This window comes from Pristiophorus japonicus, chromosome 2 (assembly GCF_044704955.1).
Source record: "Pristiophorus japonicus isolate sPriJap1 chromosome 2, sPriJap1.hap1, whole genome shotgun sequence".
Classification (NCBI taxonomy): Eukaryota; Metazoa; Chordata; class Chondrichthyes; family Pristiophoridae; genus Pristiophorus; species Pristiophorus japonicus.
In genome coordinates, this window is record NC_091978.1 from 212,861,185 (window position 1) to 212,883,551 (window position 22,367).

The 22,367-nt window shown below is 42.8% G+C and overlaps 1 protein-coding gene across 3 annotated transcripts in view; it reads right to left on the reverse strand.

Annotated features, from left to right (window-relative positions):
- Positions 1–5,943: 5,943 nt before the first annotated feature.
- LOC139233089 (complement C1q tumor necrosis factor-related protein 7) overlaps positions 5,944–22,367 on the reverse strand; it is a 90,231-nt gene continuing 73,807 nt past the window's right edge. For all 3 annotated transcript variants that reach the window (XM_070863628.1, XM_070863619.1, XM_070863611.1), the window contains one exon: positions 5,944–7,183. In XM_070863628.1, coding sequence (XP_070719729.1) covers positions 6,555–7,183 — 629 coding nt within the window. In that variant the 3' untranslated portion in view covers positions 5,944–6,554. The remainder of the gene's footprint in view (positions 7,184–22,367) is intronic.

Genomic DNA, 22,367 nt, shown 5'->3' on the forward strand with positions numbered 1-22,367 from the left:
AATCTTTATCTGCAGGTTCTGAAGGAGGATCAATGGAGGCAACAAGGCAGGTTCCCCTTTACACCTTAGGTGCTCACAGTTCATCATCAGTCACAGGCCAAGGCATTTGTACCTGCACATGTCCAAGGAGATTTGCTTGTGGAGACTACCACTTATCAAAGAAACCCTGACAGAACCATCCGGTTTCCTGCAGCTTGAAACCATTTTAAAAGATAGAACATGCATTTATATAGTGCCTGTCATGATCTCAAGACATGCTTCACAGCCAGTTAAGTACTTTTAAAGTGTAGTTACTGTTGTAATATCAGGAAACTCAGCAACCAATGTTCACACAAGTCCCACAAACATCAATGAGCTAAAGGATTAGATAATCTGTATTTTTTTGGTGATGTTGGTTGAGGGAGAAATGTTGGCCAGAACACCAGGAGAATTTCCTTGCTCTTCTTCAACTCATGCCATGGGATCTTTTACAGCCACCCGAGAGGACAGACAAGGACTTAATTTAATATTTCATCCTAAACATGGCACCACTGACAGTGCAGTCTAGATTATGACGTGGGCCTTGAACCCATAAGCTTCTGATTCAGAGGTAAGAGTTCTATCACTGAACCAAGTCTGACACATTAAGATGATGAAATGCCTCTTTTCACAAAAAAAATGGTAAGTATTGGCCTGCTAAAAAAGTACATTCTCAAAGATTAAAGTTTCAAAATTGCATATTGTGTAATTTTCAGAGTAAATTTCACCAATCCTGTCATGTATGTATGCTTGGGTTTACTAGCCACCAGGTGGTGCCACTGTCGGAGGTCATTGGACTGTGTGCATGTGTGTGCGGCCCAGGTATAAAAGGCCAGCCATCTTGTAATGTAATCACTTTGGGCCTGAATAAAGTAGAGCCAGGTTTGTACCTGTTCAGAGTTACAGTATTCAGTCTATTGAGTTATTGCATACACAACATTTGGCGACGAGGTAACAAGAACCTTCACATGCAAAAATGAGCACAATTGGAATTCTGGAGCGATTTGTGGAGGGAGAAGATTGAGAAGACTTTGTAGCCTGCTTGAACCAGTACTTCGTGGCCAACAAAATGGATAAAGAGGCAGACGCAGTTCGGCACTGGGCGGTCCTCCTCACGGTTTGCGGTCCGAAAATTTATGGACACAAAGAATCTCCTCTCGCCCTTAAATCCAATGGACAAGGACTATGAAACATTGTGTGCTTTGGTACGTGACCATCTCAAACCAGATGAAGGCATCGTCATCTCAAGATATCGATTCTATACGCACATTTGTTCTGAGGGCCAGGATGTATCAGAATTTGTTGCCGACCTAAGACGTCTAAGCTGGACCTTGTAAGTTTGAAACTGCATTGGCAGATATGCTGCGGGACTTCTTTGTAATCGGCATCAACCACGAGGTGATCCTGCGTAAGCTACTGGTGGTGGAGACGCTGGATTTGAGCAGGCCATCACGATTGCCCATTCATGCATGACGACGGACAAAAGCTTAAAGCAGATATAATTGAAAAATTGGAACTCGGCAAATACTGTAAACAAGATAGTATCATCGTTTCGCAAAGCTGCATATGTCAGGGCCTACCCGACTGCATACGCAAAATCTGTGGCTGCTCAAAGTCCGGCAACGGGAATGAATCCGATATCACCATGTTGGCGTTGTGGGGAAAATCATCGGCATCATCAGTGTCGGTGTAAACAGTATATTTGTAAAGGCTGTTCGAGAGTGGGGTATCTTCAGTGCATGTGTCCGCAACTGAGCAAGCGTGCTGCGACACACCACGTGGAGGATGATGATCAGTCTAGCGTGGATCCGGATATGCAATCAGAGATTCCAGAGGAGGAAGTGTATGGACTGTATTCGCTCCTAACAAAGAGCCAACTGATAATGATTAATGTAAAACTTAATGGTGTGCCGGTATCGATGGAATTGGACACGGGTGCGAGTTAATCAATAATGAGCCAGAGGACATTGAACAGGCTGTGTGATACTAAAGCTGTGAGGCCTAAGCTGAGTCCAGTCGATGTCAAGTTGCATACGTACACTAAAGAACGCATAACGGTGATTGGCAGTGCAGTAATCAAGGTGTCGTATGATGGTGCGGTTCACGATTTACCGTTACGGATTTTTCCAGGCAATGGTCCAATGCTGTTCGGCAGGAACTGGTTAGAAAAAATCAAATGGAACTGGAATGAGATCAAAATGTTGTTGTCAGAGAATGATACTCCATGTGCTTAAGTGCTGAGCAAGTTCCCCTCGCTGTTTGAATCAGGCATCGGCAATTTCACGGGAGCCAAGGTGTAAATCCACATGGACTCGGATGCAAGACCTGTCCATCATAAAGCTCGGGCAGTTCCGTACACGATGAGGGAAAAGATCAAAATCGAACTGGACAGACTCTGGTCGAATTTAACGAATAGGCCAGCCCTATTGTTCCCATGTTGAAAAGTGATGGCACTGTCAGGATTTGTGGCGACTACAAGGTTACGATCAACTGAGTTTCGAAACAGGATCAATACCCGTTACCAAAGACGGATGACCTATTTGCAACGCTTGGGAAGTCGTTCACGAAACTGGATCTGAAGTCGGCCTACTTGACACAGGAGCTGGTCGACACATCGAAGAAACTTATGTGCATCAACACTCACAAAAGGACTGTTTAACTACAACAGGTGCCCTTTTGGAATTCGCTCGGCTGCAGCCATATTTCAGAGGAACATGGAGAGTCTACTGAAGTCTGTTCCCAGAACCGTCGTGTTCCAAGATGATATACTGGTCACAGGTCGTGACTCCACCGAACATCTGAACAACCTGGAAGAGGTTCTACATCGTCTGGACAAAGTGGGACTCAGACTGAAATGCTCGAAGTGCATCTTCATGGCACCGGAAGTCGAATTCCTGGAGAGGAAAATTGCTGTTGACGGTATCAGGTCTACGGACTCGAAAACCAAGACCATCAAAAATGCACCCAAGCCACAGAATGTGACGGAGCTGCTTTCATTCCTTGGTCTACTCAACTACTTCGGTAATTTCTTACCTAGATTGAGCACCTTATTAGAGCCACTGCACATGCTGCCAAGAAAAGGCGACAACTGGGCATCTCAAGATAGAGCTTTTGAGAAAGCTACTAATCTGCTTTGCTCTAACAAGCTGCTGGTACATTATGAGCATTTAGTATTGGCCTGTGATGCTTTGTCATATGGAGTTGGTTACGTGCTCCAACAAGCTAATGAGTCAGGCAAACTACAACCTGTTGCATATGCTTCAAAAAGTTTTGTCAAAGGCGGAAAGAGCCCACAGCATGGTAGAGAAAGAAGCACTAGTCTGTGTGTATGGGGTTAAAAAGATGCATCAGTACCTACTTGGTCTTTGGTTTGAACTGGAAACAGATCACAAGCCACTCATTTCATTGTTTTCGGAAAACAAAGGTATCAATACCAAAGCATCGTCCCACATCCAGAGGTGGGCGCTGACATTATCTGCCTATGATTATGTCATTCATCACAGACCTGGCACTGAGAATTGTGCCGATGCATTGAGCCATCTGCTGTTGCCCACACCAGAGGTGGAAACGTCACAACCGACAGACCAACTGTTAGTCATGGATGCTTTTGAAAGTGAAGGAACCCCTGTCACGCCCAACAAGTTAAGACCTGGATCAGCCAGGGCCCGATATTATTGGTTGTGAAACATTGTATCCTTAGTGGTGATTGGTCTGCCATACCCAAACAAATGTGTGAGGAGACCAAACCTCACATCGCAAAGATGAAGTATCCATTCAATCAGATTGGATACTGTGGGGTAATTGTGTTGTTATGCCCAAGAAAGGCAGAGATAAATTTGTACATGATCTACATAGCACGCATCCTGTTATTGTCATGATGAAAGCCATTGCTAGGTCTCAGGTATGGTGGCCTGGAATCTGATCTGAAATCATGTGTGCATCAGTGCAATACTTGCATGCAGCTTAGTAAAGCATCAGCGGAATCGCAGCTGAGTCTGTGGTCCTGGCCATCTAAACCATGGTCCAGGATCCACATTGACTTTGCAGGTCCCTTCCTGGGAAAGATGTTCTTAGTTGTGGTGGATGCTTATTCCCAGTGGATATCATCCAGCATATTCACAACTACCATTGAGAGCCTTCGTGTCATCTTTGCTACACATGGTCTGCCTGACATCGTTATAAGCGACAACGGATCTTGGTTCACCAATATGGAGTTTCAAGAGTTCATGAAACTCAATGGTATCAAACATGTGAGGTCAGCAACATTCACACCCGCATCCAATGGACAAGCAGAGCGTGCAGTCCAAATCATCAAACAGAGTTTGAAACGTGTAACTCAAGGTTCACTGCAAACTCACTTGTCATGCATACTGCTTAGTTACAGGACAAGACCCCATACCCTTACCGGGGTCTCCCCTGCTGAACTATTGATGAAGCGAGGTCTTAAGACCAGGCTCTCTCTGGTCCACCCTGACTTGAATAATCGTGTCGAATACAGACATCAAGGTCCCAAATGGATCGCTGGTACTGTGACATCCAAGGAGGGTAACAGAGTGTTTATCGTTAAGCTCAAGAATGGGCAAACATGCAGGAAACATGTTGATCAGATAAAGCTGCGGCACACGGATGAACCGGAACAGTCTGAGGAAGACACAATCAGTGACCAACCAATCTACCCTCAGTCATCAGAGGACTCCGCTGTCATCAGTGAATCTGGACTTTCAATCCCTGACGTGGTCATTGCCACTCCCATCAGATCGGCTACCCAGCCCCCAGTCATAACAGACTCAGAACGTTCGCCCAAGGCTGGAGTTGAACTGAGACGTTCAACTCGGGAGCAGAAAGCCCCGGGCCGTCTCAATTTGTAAAAAGACCGTTACTAATATCTTAAAGGGGGATATTGTCATGTATGTATGCTCGGGTTTACTAGCCACCAGGTGGCGCCACTGTCAGAGGTCATTGGGTTGTGCGCACGTGTGTGCGGCCCAGGTATAAAAGGCCAGCCATCTTGTAATGTAATCACTTTGGGCCCTAATAAAGTAGAACCAGGTTTGTACTTGTTCGGAGTTTATAGTATTCAGTCTATTGAGTTATTGCATACACAACAAATCCCACATGTCCTGCAGGAATTCGCAATCACAAGGAGGGTTGTCAAAGAATCAATATGATGTAGCGTTGTTTCCGACCTGTCCTCCCTGTGAATGCACTGTTCCTTGGGAGTGCAGAATCAGTGAATTTACCATTCTGTTATAGATCTAACTGACCATTCAAGGTAATTGAGTATAAATTCCAAGCTATCAGTCCAACAGATCCTGAGGTAGATTTTTGTCTACACTGCCTGGGTGTAAAGTATTAAATTAACGGAAAGAAGGTCAGGTGGGCTCCAATACATATCTGTGATCCTACACAACTGAATTTCCTCTTTGTGCTCTGCTCAGGCAATGCTTGCTGCCCAGGTGGTGAAGTCAAAAATCTATCCTAATTTTTACAATAGTTTTAACAAACCTTCCCAAGGACTCTATTTTTTTCTTTGTTTCTACATTAGTCTAAATGTACACAGACTGCCTATTATTTTACCACCAAGTACAATTAAAGCAATGATGCCACATCACTCTGGTAAGGTTTTGTATGTATTTAGTCAACAATTTTTTCTGCTATCATAAAGAGGTTGAGTTCATTCAGGTTTTCGGAAATAAAAATGAAACTGATCTGCCTTTTTCATTTAGTGTTATGAATAGGACCTGCATTGGCATTATTTATATAAGGCAGAAAGCCCCGTTGCCACCTTTTCCATGGTGCTATTTTTATAAAACACTCAGTTATGTGACCATATATGAATAAAAAGTAAGACAATTTAGGAGTTTCATAAAATATATAGTTCCATTACCAAAATAACGAATAATGAAAAGAGAGTTCACGGTATGGATCTGTTGAAAAAAGACAAGCCGATGAGATAATTTTATATTTAAAAAAATAAGTGAAATATTTGCAGTTTCAGTCAACAGCAGGTTTGCGAAATTAGATGCAACCAAAAGTTCACAATGATAGAATAACCTTTCAGCTTCTCCACAATTATTATTTGGGTGAAGTTGTCACTCAAGAAAAAATAAAAACATTTCATCAAAATCAGTCCAAGTGTGTAAAATGTGGTTCCACTAGTGATAAAAGGGTTAGGTTTTGGATTGGAAACATCACATCTGGAGTGTTCACATGGCCTTTGAAGAAGTCTGAGTTGTTCTGAACTGGAACCCAGGCGCATATATCTTATAAACGTGTGCTCGATATGTGAAATGTCATCATCAAAGTTGCTCCCAGATTCGTCACTTCTAATTCAACCAGTTTGTAAATTAAGCCAGATTAAAACCGACTCCAGGATGAAGCATTATCAGATGATCAAATCCCGATCTGATTCCAAGATGGAGCAGTCAGTGACAACTGGAACATAATTCATAGAAGCCCAAATGATCAAAAAAAGGTTATATTGCATCTTTATAAAAGACTTGGAAATCAAACCGAAATGTTTGGACCTCATTGTACTATAGTTCGTCTTCTGCTAACGCATCCAGGTAATCAGCATCAGCATAAAGTAAAAACCCGGAAAATAAACTATCAGTCCAGTTAGGATCAGAAAACAGACCATTTTGTTCATAATCAAAGATCTCCAACCACACTTCATCTTCTGGTTTCAGGTACATGACCAAAGATCCTGAAGAAACATCGTGGTTCCCTGTATTAGCATCAAAGGTTTTTATACGATACTCACCGTTGTGCACCAGTGCAAGTGCAAGATGCTTATTAGCCAGTGTAATATCATAAGAGAAGTAATAAATCCCTGGAATGGCACATATAAACTTTCCAGAGGAAGAGGTGTAATGTCCACCCTCATTGAAAAGGATTTTATTAAATATAATGGGTGTTCTCTCTGCTGGGTAACTGGTAGTTATACCAACAGAAAAGGCAGATTTAAGCACTAAACTCCCACATTTACAAACACCTGGTGGTCCAGGGTCTCCTTTTTGTCCTTGATTTCCTTTTGGTCCAAAGGTTCCTGATGGTCCTGTTTTCCCTTTTATGCCATTCTGTCCTTTGAGTCCTGCTTTACCAACTGGTCCTTTATCTCCTTTATCACCCACATTTCCTCCACGACCTATTTTTCCCCTGATTCCTGGGATAAATCACAATAATTAAAGTTACTGTGGTAAATTTTAAATAATTTACATTCAGAATTTGCAGTTAATCATCAAAATTTTTGTGCCAAATTCCATTAACAACAAATATTAACCAATGTAAAGAGGAATTCTTTTCCTTTCTGTTTTTTTAAATCTATTTATTCCCACTAGTAATCAGCACTCCAGAATTTAAGGTACTAAATTGAATAAGGCCCACAAATGGGCGAGGGATTGTAATGCGTGATCTACCTGCGTGCATTGAAAGTACTGCAGGCATCATGCGAAATTCGTGCTGCCTGCTCATTAACATAATTGAAGTGCTGTGCCCTGCACTGAACACACTGCTGGTTGGCTCAGCGTTCAGTAGGGGGCTTATATCTTGGGCGGTCTGCTCTGTATTTAGAGGTTGTCTGCAGAGTGAAATGCTGTCTGCACTTCTGAAAAGGGAGATGCTTTACAAAAGAAGTACCTCATTCTGACTGAAGCTAAGTGAAGGGAAAATTAACAATGTCACAACAGGGTAGAGAAAATGAACCTCAGTTCTTGGACACAGCACTGGAGGTCTTAGTGCAGGGGGTCAATAGCAGGAGACAGGTCTTTTATCTGCAGGGGGCCAGGAGGTCATCCAGACACACTGTACGAAGGTAGTGGGAGGAGATCGCTGAAGCCGTCAGTGTCACTAGTCTTTCCCCCAGGACCTGGATCCAGTGTCGAAGAAGTTTAATGACCTCACATGAGGGGGTTCAACAAGGTGGATGCAGAGAGAATATTTCCACTCATAGGGGAAACTAATACGAGGGGACATAGACTTAGAATAAGGGGCCACCCATTTAAAACTGAAATAAGGAGAAATTTCTTCTATCAGAGGATTGTAAATCTATGGAATTCTCTGCCCCAGAGAGGTGTGGAGACTGGGTCATTTAAGACGGAGATAGACAGATTTTTGAGTGATAAAGGAGTAAAAGGTTAAGGGGAGCGGGCAGGGAAATGGAGCTAAGTCCATGACCAGATCAGCCATGATCTTATTGAATGGGAGAGCAAGCTCGATGGACCAAATGGCCTACTCCTGCTCCTATTTCTTATGTTTATATGTTCTTATCAGGTCAAGATCAATGATGCATTTACAAATGGTATATCCCACCAACTGCACCACTAGCTTCACACACTGCTCAATGCACCATACCCCCATCACGCATCTTCCAACCATCTCTAGTAATCCCATGATCAGGATATTGAAACAGTTTGGGTGAAGATAAGGAATAATAAGGGGAAAAAGTCTTGGACGTAGTCTATAGGCCTCCTAACAGTACTCTGTTGGCCGGTGCATAAACCAGGAAAGAGTGGGGGCTTGTAAAAAGAGAACAGCAATAACCAAGGGTGATTTTAACCTCCATATTGATTGGACAAATCAAATTGGTCTGGGTAGCCTTGAGGAAGAACTCATCAGTGCATAAGGGACGGGTTCCTTGAGTAGTATGTAACGGAACCAACCGGGGGCAGGCTATCTTAGATCTGGTCCTGTGTAATGAGACAGGATTAATAAACAATCTCCTAGTAAAGGATCCCCTTGGAATGAATGATCATAGCATGGTTGAATTTCAAATTCAGATGGAGGGCGAGAAAGTTGGATCTCTAACCAGCATACTAAGCTTAAATAAAGGAGACTATGAAGGTATGAGGGCAGAGTTGGCCAAATTGGACTGGAAAAATAGGTTAAAGTGTAGGACGGTTGATGAACAGTGGTGTACATTTAAGGAGATATTTCACAACTCTCAAGAAAAATATATTCCAGTGAGGAGGAAAAGGTGTAAGAGAAAAGAGAGCCATCCATCGCTAACTAAAGAAATAAAAGACGGTATCCAATTATAAACAAGAGCATACAATGTGGCCAAAACTAGTGGGAGGACAGAAGATTGGGAGGCATTTAAAAGCCAGCAAAGAATGACGAAAAAAATGATTAAGGAAGAGAAGATAGACTATGAAAGTAAACTAGCATGAAATATAAAAACAGATAGCAAGAGTTTCTATAGGTATATAAAAAGGAAAAGAGTGGCAAGAGTAAATGTTGGTCCCTTAGAGAACGCGAGCAGGGAATTAGTAATGGGGAACATGGAGATGGCAGAAACTCTGAACAAATATTTTGTATCAGTCTTTACAGTAGAGGTTACTAACAATATTCCATCAGTGGATAGTCAATGGGCTATAGGCGGCGGGGGGGGTTAGGGGTGGGGGGGGGGTGGGGCGGCGGCAAGGAAACTAAAGGCAGATAAATCCCCATGACCATTGGTTGTTATTTACCAAAATTCCCTGGATTCTGGGGAGGTCCCAGCAGATTGGAAAACTGCAAATGTAACGCCCCTATTTAAAAAAGGAGGCAGACAAAAAGCAGGAAACTATAGACCAGTTAGCCGAACATCTGTGGTTGGAAAAACGTTGGAGTCCATTATTAAAGAAGCAGTAGCAGGACATTTGGAAAAGCAAAATTCAGTCAGGCAGAGTCAGCATGGATTTATGAAGGGGAAGACATGTTTGACAAATTTGCTGGAATTTTTTGAAGATGTAACGAGCAGGGTGGATAAAGGTTACTGCACAAGATAAAAGTTCACGGGGTTGGGGGTAATATATTAGCATGAATAGTGGATTGGCTAACAAACAGAAAACAGAGAGTCGAGATAAATGGTTCATTCTCGGGTTGGCAATCAGTAACTAGTGTGGTGCCGCATGGATCAGTGCTGGGACTCCAACTATTTACAATCTATATTAATGACTTGGAAGAAGGGACAGAGTGTAACAAGCTGATGATACAAAGATGGGAGGAAAAGCAATGTGTGAGGACACAAAAATCTGCAAAAGGACATAGACAGGCTAAGTGAGTGGGCAAAAATTTGGCAGATGGAGTATAATGTTGGAAAGTGTGAGGTCATGCACTTTGGCAAAAAAAAAATCAAAGAGCAGGTTATTATTTAAATGGAGACACATTGCAAAGTGCTGCAGTACAGCAGAACCTGGGGAGTACTTGTACAAGAAACACAAAAGGTTAGTATGCAGGTACAGCAAGTGATCAGAAGGCCAATGGAATCTTGGCCTTTATCGCAAAGGGGATGGAGTATAAAAGCATGGGAAGTCTTGCTACAGTTTTACAGGGTATTGATGAGGCCACACCTGGAATACTGTGTGCAGTTTTGGTTTCCATATTTACTTAAGGATATACTTGCTTTGGAGGCAGTTCAGAGAAGGTTCACAAGGTTGATTCCGGAGATGAGGGGGTTGTCTTATGAGGAAAGATTGAATAGGTTGGGCCTTTATTCATTGGAATTCAGAAGAATGAGAGGTGATCTTATCGAAATGTACAAGATTATGTGGGGGCTTGACAAGGTGGATACAGAGAGGATATTTCCACTGATAGGGGAGAGTAGAACTAGAGGGAAAGATCTTAGAATAAGGGGCCGCGCATTTAAAACTGAGATGAGGAGAAATTTCTTCTCTCAAAGGATTGTGGATCTGTGGAACTCACTGCCTCAGAGAGCTGTGGAATCTGGGATATTGAATAAATTTAAGACAGTTTCTTAAACGATAAGGGGATAAGGGATTATGGGGAACGGGCAGGGAGGTGGACCTGAGTCCATGATCAGATCAGCCATGATCGTATTGAATGGCAGAGCAGACTCAAGGAGTCGTATGGCCTACTCCTGCTCCTATTTCTTATGTTCTTATGTTCTTATACCTCACAAACATAGCTTCATCTCACACACACACACTGTTACAAGCCTTACACCCACACATGCAGCTGTGCATGTTTAGGAGAGGGCATTGTTTGGAACGGTGGCATCTAAAATGGCATGTCATGTGTTAAATCAGCTGACTGATGTCACTAGCTGCCTACTTTGCATAATGCTGCATGCACGTCCCGCCCTTACCAAGATGGCGAGCAGCGCGCTGGAAGAGGGTGGAAGCGAGGTGGCTGTCATTTTTTTCTAAAACCAGCCTTAACTGCTGGCGCCAAGGTGTTGCATTTCGTGGCCTTAATGTTTTATTTTAGTATGTAAAACCTGTTCCTATAGCAGCTGCAGCGCATTCTGGAGGGGGAGGGTGAACAGCCAGCTGTCGTGGTACATATAGGTACCAACGATATAGGTAAAACATGGGATGAGGTCCTACAAGCTGAATTTAGGGAGCTAGGAGTTAAATTACAAAGTAGGACCTCAAAGGTAGTAATCTCAGGGATTGCTACCAGTGCCACGTGCTAGTCAGAGTAAGAATTGCAGGATAGCTCAGATGAAAATGTGGCTTGAGGAATGGTGCAAGAGGGAGGGATTCAAATTCCTGGGACATTGGAACCAGTTCTGGGGGGCGTGGGACCAGTACAAATGGGACGGTCTGCACCTGGGCAGGACCGGAACCGATGTCCTAGGGGGAGTGTTTGCTAGTGCTGTTGGGGAGGGTTTAAACTAAAATGGCAGGGGAATGGGAATCTACGCAGGGAGGCAGAGGGAAGTAAAAAGGGGGCAGAAGCAAAAGGTAGGAAGGAGAAAAGCAAGAGTGGAGGGCAGAGAAATCAAGGGCAAAAATTTTAAAGGGCCAAATTACAACATAATTCTAAAAGGACAAAGAGTGTTAAAAAAACAAGCCTCAAGGCTCTGAATCTCAAAGCGAGGAGCATTCATAATAAGGTGGATGAATTGACTGCGCAGATAGCTGTTAACGGATATGATGTAATTGGGATTACAGAGACATGGCTCCAAGCTAACCAAGGCTGGGAACTCAACATCCAGGGGTATTCAATATTCAGGAAGGACAGACAGGAAGGAAAAGGAGATGGGTAGCATTACTGGTTAAAGAGGAGATTAACGCAATAGTAAGGAAGGACATTAGCGTGGATTATGTGGAATCTATTTGCGTAGCTGCAAAACACCAAAGGGCAGAAAACAATAGTGGGAGTTGTGTACAGACCACCAAACAGTAGTAGAGAGGTTGGGGATGGCATCAAACAGGAAATTAGGGACGCGTGCAATAAGGTACAGCAGCTATCATGGGTGACTGTAAGGTGCATATTGATTGGGCTAACCAAACTGGTAGCAATACTGTGGAGGAGGATTTCCTGGAGTGTATAGGGATGGTTTTCTAGACCAATATGTCGAGGAACCAACTAGAGAGCAGGCCATCCTAGACTGAGTCTTGTGCAACGAGAGACGATTAATTAGCAAAGTGGTCGTGTGGGGCCCCTTGGGGAAGAATGACGATAATATGGTAGAATTCTTCATTAAGATGGATAGTGACACAATTAATTCAGAGACTAGGGTCCTGAACTTAAGGAAAGGAAATTTGATGGTATGAGACGTGAATTGGCTTGGATAGACTGGAGAATGATACTTAAAGGGTTGATGGTGGATAGGCAATGGCATACTTTTAAATATCACATGGATGAACGACAACAATTGTACATCCCTGTGTGGCGTAAGAATAAAAAAGGTAAGGTGGCTTAACCGTGGCTAACAAGGGAAATTATGGAAACTGTTAAAACCAAGGAAGAGCTATATAAATTGGCCAGAAAAAGCAGCAAACCTGAGGACTGGGAGAAATTTAGAATTCAGCAGAGGAGGACTAAGGATTTAATTTGGAGGGGGGAAATAGAGTACGAGAGTAAGCTTGCAGGGAACAGAAAAACTGACTGCAAATGCTTCTATAGATAAGTGAAGAGAAAATGATTTGTGAAGACTAATGTAGGTCCCTTGCAGTCAGATTCAGGTGAATTCATAATGGGGAACAAAGAAATGGCAGACCAATTGAACAAATACTTTGGTTCTGTCTTCACTAAGGAAGACACGAATAACCTCCCGAAAATACAAGGGGGCCGAGGGTCTAGCGAGAAGGGGGAACTGAGGGAATCCTTATTAGTCAGGAAATGGTGTTAGGGAAATTGAAGGGAGTGAAGGCCGATAAATCCCCAGCGCCTGATAGTCTGCATCCCAGAGTACTTAAGGAAGTGGCCCTAGAAATAGTAGATGCATTGGTGGTCATTTTCCAACATTCCATGGACTCTGGTTCAGTTCCTATGGATTGGAGGGTAGCTAATGTAACCCCACTTTTTAAAAAAGGAGGGAGAATGAAAACGGGGAATTATAGACCGGTTAGCCTGACATCGATGGTGGGGAAAATGTTGGAATCAGTTATTAAAGATGTAATAGCAGCGCATTTGGAAAGCTGTGACAGGATCGGTCCAAGTCAGCATGGATTTATGAAAGGGAAATCATGCTTGACAAATCTTCTAGAGTTTTTTGAGGATGTAACTAGTAGAGTAGATAAGGGAGAACCAGTGGATGTGGTGTATTTGGACTTTCAAAAGGCTTTTGACAAAGTCCAACACAAGAGATTAGTGTGCAAAATTAAGGCACATGGTATTGGTGGTAATGTATTGATGTGGATAGAGAACTGGTTGGCAGACAGGAATCAAAGGGTGGGAATAAACGGGTCCTTTTCAGAATGGCAGGCAGTGACTAGTGGGGTGCCGCAGGGTTCAGTGCTGGGACCCCAGCTATATACAATATACATTAATGATTTAGGTGAAGGAATTGAATGTAATATCTCCAAGTTTACAGATGACACTAAGCTGGGTGGCAGTGCGAGCTGCGAGGAGGATGACTTGGACAGGTTAGGTGAGTGGGCAAATGCATGGCAGATGCAGTATAATGTGGATAAATGTGAGGTTATCCACTTTGGTGGCAAAAACATGAAGGCAGATTATTATCTGAATGGTGACAGATTAGTAAAAGGGGAGGTGCAACAAGACCTGGGTGTCAGGGTACATCAGTCATTGAAAGTTGGCATGCAGGTATAACAGGCAGTAAAGAAAGCAAATGGCATGCTGGCCTTCATAGCGAGGGGATTTGAGTATAGGAGCAGGGAGGTCTTACTACAGTTGTACAGGGCCTTGGTGAGACCACACCTTGAGTATTGTGTGCAGTTTTGGTCTCCTAATCTGAGGAAGGACATTATTGCTATTGAGGGAGTGCAGCGAAGGTTCACCAGACGGATTCCCGGGATGGCAGGACTGACATTTGAAGAAAGACTGGATCGACTGGGCTTATATTCATTGGAATTTAGAAGACTGAGAGGAGATCTCATAGAAACATATAAAATTCTACTGGGATTGGACAGGTTAGATGCAAGAAGAATGTTCCCGATGTTGGGGAAGTCCAGACCAGGGGTTACAATCTAAGTTAAGGGGTAAGGCATTTAGGACCGAGATGAGGAGAAACTTCTTCACTCAGAGAATTATGAACCTGTGGAATTCTCTATCAGAGAAAGTTGTTGAGGCCAGTTCCTTAGATATATTCAAAAGGGAGTTAGATGTGGCCCTTACGGCTAAAGGGATCAAGGGGTATGGAGAGAAAGCATGAATTGGGTACTGAAGTTGCATGATCAGCCATGATCATATTGAATGGTGGTGCAGGCTCAAAGGGCTGATTGGCCTACTCCTGCACCTATTTTCTATGTTGCTATGTTTCTATATACATTGGAAGGATCCTCAATGAGGCTTTGTTGAATGTGACTTATTTTCATGCATAGGATATAGCGAGCTCATTCATGGGTCGGAATAAAACTTCTATTCAATGGCATGATTTTGCTAATTAAATTATTAATTTGTTCAAAAAATATATATTTCTTCTATGTAAAATTCCTTGTTCATGAAATTCTATTAGGCACAGATACAAACATGTTAGTTTAATACTTAAACCAAAGCCAAATACTGCGGATGCAGGAAATCTGAAATAAAAACAGTAATTGCTGGAAATATTCAGCAGGTCAGGCAGCATCTGTGGAGAGAGAAACAGAGTTAATGTTTCAGATCACGCACATTCAATAGGTGCTTGGATGGGCACTTGAAGTGCCTTAACCTGCAGGTCCTAGAGTTGGTAAGTGGGATTAGACTAGATAACCTCTTGTTGGCTGGCGCAGATACGATGGTAAGTACTGCAGGGAATCGAATATGGCCAGGGTAATCTCCTGGACTAGTTTCGATTGCCTGGATGGGTCGGAGAGAAATTTTCCCAGATTTTTCCCATTTGGCCTGGGTTTTTATCTATCTTTTTGCCTCTCCCAGGAGATCGCATGACTCCGGTTGGGGTGGAATGTAGAATGTTTTAGTGTAAGGGGTGTCACAGTTGTGTGGGGCGGACTGGTTGGGCTGGATGCTCTTTACCTTTCCGCTATTGTTCATTGTTCATAGGTTTATATGTAACCTTCAGGGCTGATGACCGAGGGCCATGTTGCTCTTTGTCGGTCGGCACGGACACGATGGGCCGAAATGGCTTCCTTCTGTGCTGTAGATTTCTATGTTTCTATGTTTCTATTCTAACATAACATACTTAAATAAATAGAATTTGGAGTCATCAACCATTTTATATAATTTGCATTTCACTCATGAAGATGACCTATGGAACTCATTTTTCCAGTTTTAGTCATGTGCAATATTTTATTTTTCAGTATCATTTGTGTGCAATAATTTCTCAAATCGGCTGGGGAAGTAATCTGAATTTTTATTCTTTCCTTCAATTGGTAATTATTTTACTCATGCATAGCACATGCAGTATTTCAATTTCATTATTAATGCAACACTGAGTTCCAAAGATTGAACATTACAACTTTTTACTATTTTTGATGAGTTTTTGTACTTATCAAGGTGAGGGATGTCAGTTTCAGAAAATGAAACATGTTTCCATTTTTAATCACTCAATGTCAGCATCACGTACTTCCAGGTAATCAATAGCATGTGCCAGATACAGAGTAAAGTCCTTCTCTACCTCAGCCTCAGAGGAGCATGCCCTACTCCAGTGGTGTAAATGTTTCTGTTCCTTATACTTAGACATCCCAGGGTTCTGAACAAGACTGACAACTGGTACAGAATTTTAGGATGTTTTCCCCGGCTATTTCCACAGTGCTTCTCCCCTTTCCAATCAGCTGCTGTAAATTTGTAAACAGGGTTCTGCTGACCTTCTGCCAAAACTATGGTGGCCAATCAGGAGAACACATTTTCTTTGTGCTTTGCACTATATTTGGATTAGGACTACACAATTAGGCCAGATTTTGCTGAAACAATAATGACGTCTGAACAACACACACCATTATTAATCACAAATGGGCCAGCAACTTGTGAGGAAGAGATACTCTGTGGGCTCGACTTTCCACTTGGTGGCCAAGGCCCAGAAAAATGGGCCTTGTTCCAGCGATGTGGGACGTCTCAGCCTTGCTGACCGCTGGTACAAGGCCCATTTTTTTTGCCGATTTTCCACTTGGCCTTAGCCCGATGATGTCGAATGGGCGATGTGATTTTTTGGCGATCTAACGATCGCCCACCAAAAACGGAAGTCAAAGAAAAGAAAAGCTTTCCTAGCAATGCTATTCTGCGCATGTGTGGCTGACTGTCTGGCTGACTGTCTTTGCCACATTTTGGGAGGTCAGAGGTCATCATACATGCTCAGAATGCACAGGGAGGGTCAGAGAGAGTGGAGATAGAGCAAGAGAAGGAAGGCAGAGTTACAGAGGAAAGAGAATTGTTTGTTGTAGGAGTTATTTGGAGGTATAAAAGTTATTTTGAGTTCGAAAAGCTATATAAAAGCTATATATATTTATATTGTTCATGATGAAGAGACTAATCATCCTGACACAGAAACTAATATCGTTAAATTTAATATTAAATTTAATATAGTAAAATAGAGGGTTACTCTGAAAGGAAAAGGGCAAAACCCTTCAGTGATGAGGCAAACGAGGCCCTGGTCAATGTGATGCATGCCAGGTGGGACGCCTTGACATGGGGTGGGCATGGGAAACCTCCATCCCGTGTCTACAGAAAAATATGGCAGGAAATTGCAGACGTGGACACCTGACCAGTGCCGAAAATGATGGAATAGCTTGTTGGCAGCAGCAAGAGTAAGTTGCATGTTATATTTCAAATGTTATATGTAATATTTTAATGATGCATGCAAATTTTGATTAGAACATTGAATTTCCTGCATTGAATTTAAGTTTGTCTTTCTTTATTGTATTAATTAATTAATTAAGCCATGCTAACAGTAAGTTGCGTTTTCCATTTCTAAAATATTGTACTGATGCAATGCAAATTTTTAATCAAACATTGAATCTCCTGCATTGAATTTACGTCTGTCATTCTTAAATGTTAATTACCAAGTCCATTAGCTTATACCATGCCATGCTTTCTTCTCATTTGCAGAAGAAGATATCTATCAACTGGGTGGAGCAGAGGAGGACTGGGGGGGCGCTCTGCTCAGCTGCAACCATTAACAGAAATTGAGGAGCTTGCGGTCGCGCTGGTGGGACATGACAGCCGTTCGGTCACGACCCCCGTGGTCTGGCCGAACCCAGCCTCGTGTCTCGTGAGTAATGTGAACTGTGTAATGTGTCAAACAGTATTAACAACATTTTTAAATCTTAAAATCTTAAATTAGCTATGCATGTAATGTCCTGTAATTATAATGCAATATGCAATATATTTGTGATGTACTCTTGATATACTAATGATATCATGGTACCCCTGGTGCAGCCCTTGTGCATATGGGGTAGTGAAAAGTATTGATATGTAATGTCTCCTAGTAATGATCACCGTTATGTTCTAATAAGTTCTTTAAAAATGTCATTCATGTTTTTAAGGTCAACCTGAGAAGGTAGTGGTACTGCAGCTGTCCACTGCACCTGCACCGTCAACAACCACCTCGGAGGAGGCAGAGGAGGAATATTCAAGCGAAGAGGAAGAAAACTTTCCTCACCTCCAGGAGGAGGACGAAGAGCAGGAGGAAGATGAAGAGGAATTGACCATTGTTGTGGGGGGGATGAACCTGCGGTCTTCTCTATTGAGAGTGATGAGGCACCGGGACCAAGCGGTGTGCAGCTGGTGAAGCCAAAGCGCAACATTTTGCACACGCCGACCCCACGGAGGTCGGGTCAGCGAAGTGAGCAATCGCCTACCGCGGACGGGCAGACGGAATACTTGACCTCCCTGTGAAGGGAGACGGTCGCGATAGTTCGCGACCTTATCCAGGGGTTCGATGAACTGGAGCCAGTTCTCCACGAACTGGAGCCAGTTCTCAACAACCTGGAGCCAGTTCAACACGAACTTCTCCAACTGGTCTTCTGTGCAAACGGAGATAAAATGGGAGACCTTGGAGTGCCGGCGAAGTGCCGAAAGTTAGGATGGGCCTTGTGTGGGCGATCTGTTCGGCGATCATTTCGGTGAAGTGAGCCGAAACTTGGGGGTCTATTTTTCCAGCGATGTTTTGGGCCTAGTTTCCATTTTTTGGTGAAAATGGCCGATAGAGGTCTATCTTGGGCGATAGATGGGCCTTAAGATGGGCGATGCGAAGTGGAAAGTCTGTGAATTGTGAATCGGCAGAAGTTGCTGGATGATTTGCACTGCTCCACTGTTAGCCCATTAAACTCACCTCAAAAAGTTAGGTCGTAATTAACTGTTTAAGTACCCTTTTAACAACGTGATAATTGTTAATGATTGCCAATCAACCTCTCTTGCTCAGAAAGTGTGGAGTCTCATTCCTTCAGGTTGTGAATTGTTTTCAGAGATTTTAAAAATGTCAAATTTTTTATTTATTTTTCTGACTTTTCCTTTGGCTCTTTTTATCTCTCTAAATCCAATCTTTTTTTTCCTCTCTTTTATTTCTCTTTCTGTACCTGATTTGACATTGAATTCACCCACTGTAATGCACCTTTCTTCTCAGTTTTTCCTTTGTTTATTTCTCAATCCTTTCAACTTATTGGCTAAGGAGATAAACTGTTGGTCCCGTTATTCACAAAGGTCCCAGATGCCTTGATGCCCTTGCTGCACCAGCAAAATCTGGCCCAAATATGTTTTACAGCTGCAAAAGATGGGAGATTTTTATCCCATAAAACAAAGGATTCATTCAGATCCTGAAAATTGTTTTCCCTATCTACAGAAAAATACTCTTCTACCTAATCTAAATACCCACCTCTACAACTGAGTTAAATAAATCCCATAATTCTGGGCTGATTTAAAACCCAGATCTCACAGATTAAATAATAATGTGTAAGCCACTGTGTCACTTAATCCTCCATATTACAACTTTATAATTGATTGATTTACTCACTGTAGTGTTGCATCGTGTACAATAGTTTCTCCCATTTTTGGCTTACGCAGAAGTCACAAGATACTTTAGTGTTACTTCCAGCATCTCTTGCATCTTTGCAGCCACTGTTCGCCACACAGAGCAGCTAGGAGGTCTATTCAAAAATGGTGTCTCATCTCCATCTTTAGCTGTATATGATGATTACATTGAACACCAAAATGCTTCACAAATTCATGTGAATTTGATGATTGTGGCAGGGAGATTTTCTGCTTCAGCCCTTCTGGTCCATATCCAAAGTACGTTTTGTGAAATTGAGTACCACCAGCTCTTGATTTTCCATCCATTCATTTTAATGCACAGTTTCCTATGATGCACTCCTGAGCCTGGGACATTGGGTCTAAATTCAACATCACTGTGCCCGTTTTATGAGCGTAAAATGGGCGACACAGTGACAAATTTAGTTGGAAGGCCCGAGCCTGATTTGCGTATGTGCTCAGGCCAATGTGGCTGGGTCTTTTTTAACTGGCCTCACTTCGATACTTGCTCCCAAAATTGGTGCAAAGTAGTTGGAGTTTGTGTTACTACTTCTACAGCCTCTACACCGACCTAACCAGCGGTCTTTCCACTGGAGGCCTTGGAAGAGCCTGCAGATAAGTTTTTTAAACTTACCTCAGAGAGGAGCCAAGAGGAGTAGACCTGCCTCCTGATCACCTTCATCTACCCCCATCACCATCCACCACAGGATTCACCTGTGCAAATGCCTATCGAAATTTGAAAGGCTTACTGCAATTATGATTATGAGGCCTGAGGACAAATTTAGGATGGTCCTTGGGCCTCTCGGTTCTGGCACACCTTGGTTGCACACCACACGGATCAAGCCTGGTTTCAGGCGTTAATGAATTTAGGCTCCTTTATGCCTATTTGTTTACCCCACATTTACTCTGCAGTAATGCAGCTAAACCAAACAAAGAATAACAGAACTGAAAGAAACATAAAGAAGAGAAAAATCAAAAGAATTAATTTTAAATAAAGAACTGTGGGAAAAAGAATTCATACAAAACATATATATTTTTAAAGTTTAGAGAAAGGCAATTTAATGTACTAAAATGCACTTTACTTTGTAGCACTCTAATAGGACTTCTAGTTGTACCCACAGTAGGTTTCACAGATTTCCAAATAAAATTAAATATACGAGCACATACTGTAGCAGTCAGGTTTGGCAGATTAGTCAACTTATCATTCTGGGCAAACAAAAGTGTGCAGTGAAGTGTGAAGCTGAATTTAAATCTTAAAGAAGCACTGTCTTCATAAAGATAGCCTTGTGGATAAAGGCATCAGCAGGCAACCTTTGACCATCAGGATGGCCATTACAAATGTGATGTCTGTCTTGGATATGCTCTCAGTGCTGGTCAGGCCTGTAAGTAATCCAAGTGTCTCATATTCAGGAATGTGCCAGTCCTGCGCAACATCTAATTATACAATAGCATAGCCCAGGGTGTAACAATAGGATGTGCCCTCACATGTGCTTCTCCAGTCTTGGCACACAAGTCTTACCGCTGGGCCTATGTCTGGATCTCTGCAATACAGCTATTCTCAAAATTACTTTTTCAATACGTTAAATATTTATAGAGCTTTTGGAATTGCTGCGGTCAAAGCAACATTGACTGGACTAAATATAACAAACAGAAACATAATAAGAGCAACAAGAAAACCTCTTAAACAGCAGGGATTAATCAGCATCTGATTATCCTCCACAGATTATAGAAGCAATTCCAATTGTGTATAAAAGCGCAAAAGCTGTTCTGTTAAATATGAAAGAAATTGTGCATTTCACAGCCCAGTCACTGACTGAGTACTCCTAAAAACTGACTATTTATTACAACCAATTAGTCTCCAGATAGAATAATTGATAGCCATCCAAATGAGGAAATATCCAACCAATAATTCGTCACAAATGGTTCAACAATGTACACACAAAATAAATGTACTTGTAAATGTAGTTGCTGGGCAGTGTAGCTGTGGTGCACACTTGAACACTGATGAACTATGTTACAGGCTAATGGATGTGATCCATTAAGCTCCCAATCTAAGCCACAGTACTGTGGAGAAGTGCCATGTAGAGACCAAACATCTCCCTATCAAGGCAGAAAAAAAATCAGATGGTGACTTTTCGCCTGACTACTGTCATGTGCCTCCCTTTCACCATCCAGGTGATTGGACAAGCATACCATTGACAATGTCTTGGAGCATTTGTGCCTTTCTGTCCTTGAGACCAGGCAGACAACAACACTGGGGTGGGAGGACTTGGGTAATATTCCATGTTTTCATAGGAAGGTACATTTGCTAAGAAGAAGAAGTTGTTAAGCCCAAATCTGGATTTTGCAAGGAAAAATAAGCAACTTTGTCTGGAAATTCCAAGATTTGAGGTGGCAATCATGTCAGGTCTCAACTGAAGCCTTTCAAGGATATAAAGAGATGAATTTCCTGGAGACGCCTAGCAACTGTAATTTACACCATCAGCAACTTGTAAATCAGAAGAGATTGTGGGATCAGGGGGATGTGGGATGTGAGAAGGAGGATTAGACAGAGTTCGGATCCAGCCCATATTCCTGCTCCTTCCCCATGTAAACGTGGCACAGTGGTCAAGTTCAGTGAATTCATCTTGAAATGCCATATCCCACCAACTGCACCACTAACCTCACACACTGCTCAATGCACCACACCCCATCACTCATCTACCAATAATCTCTATCAATTACGATTCATACCTCACATTAATAGGGCCCAAGTTTCGGGCTGCGCCGTTCCGACCTGGACGCCCGTTTTTCGTGCCACAAAGTGCGCCTAAAAAAAACTTACAGATTCTCCGGCTCCCTGCTGGTCCTCTGGAGTCGGGCGCGGCGCAGCACGAGCTGTAGGGGGCGGAGCTAAGTCCCTGCACTGAAAACAGTGCCGGGACCTCTGCACATGCGCGCTACAGTGGGCGCGCATGTGCAGTAGCTCCAGGCGCCCAAAACTGTGTGGGAGGGACCCGAAGCACGCAGCCCCTAGCCCTGGCCGAATGGCCTCA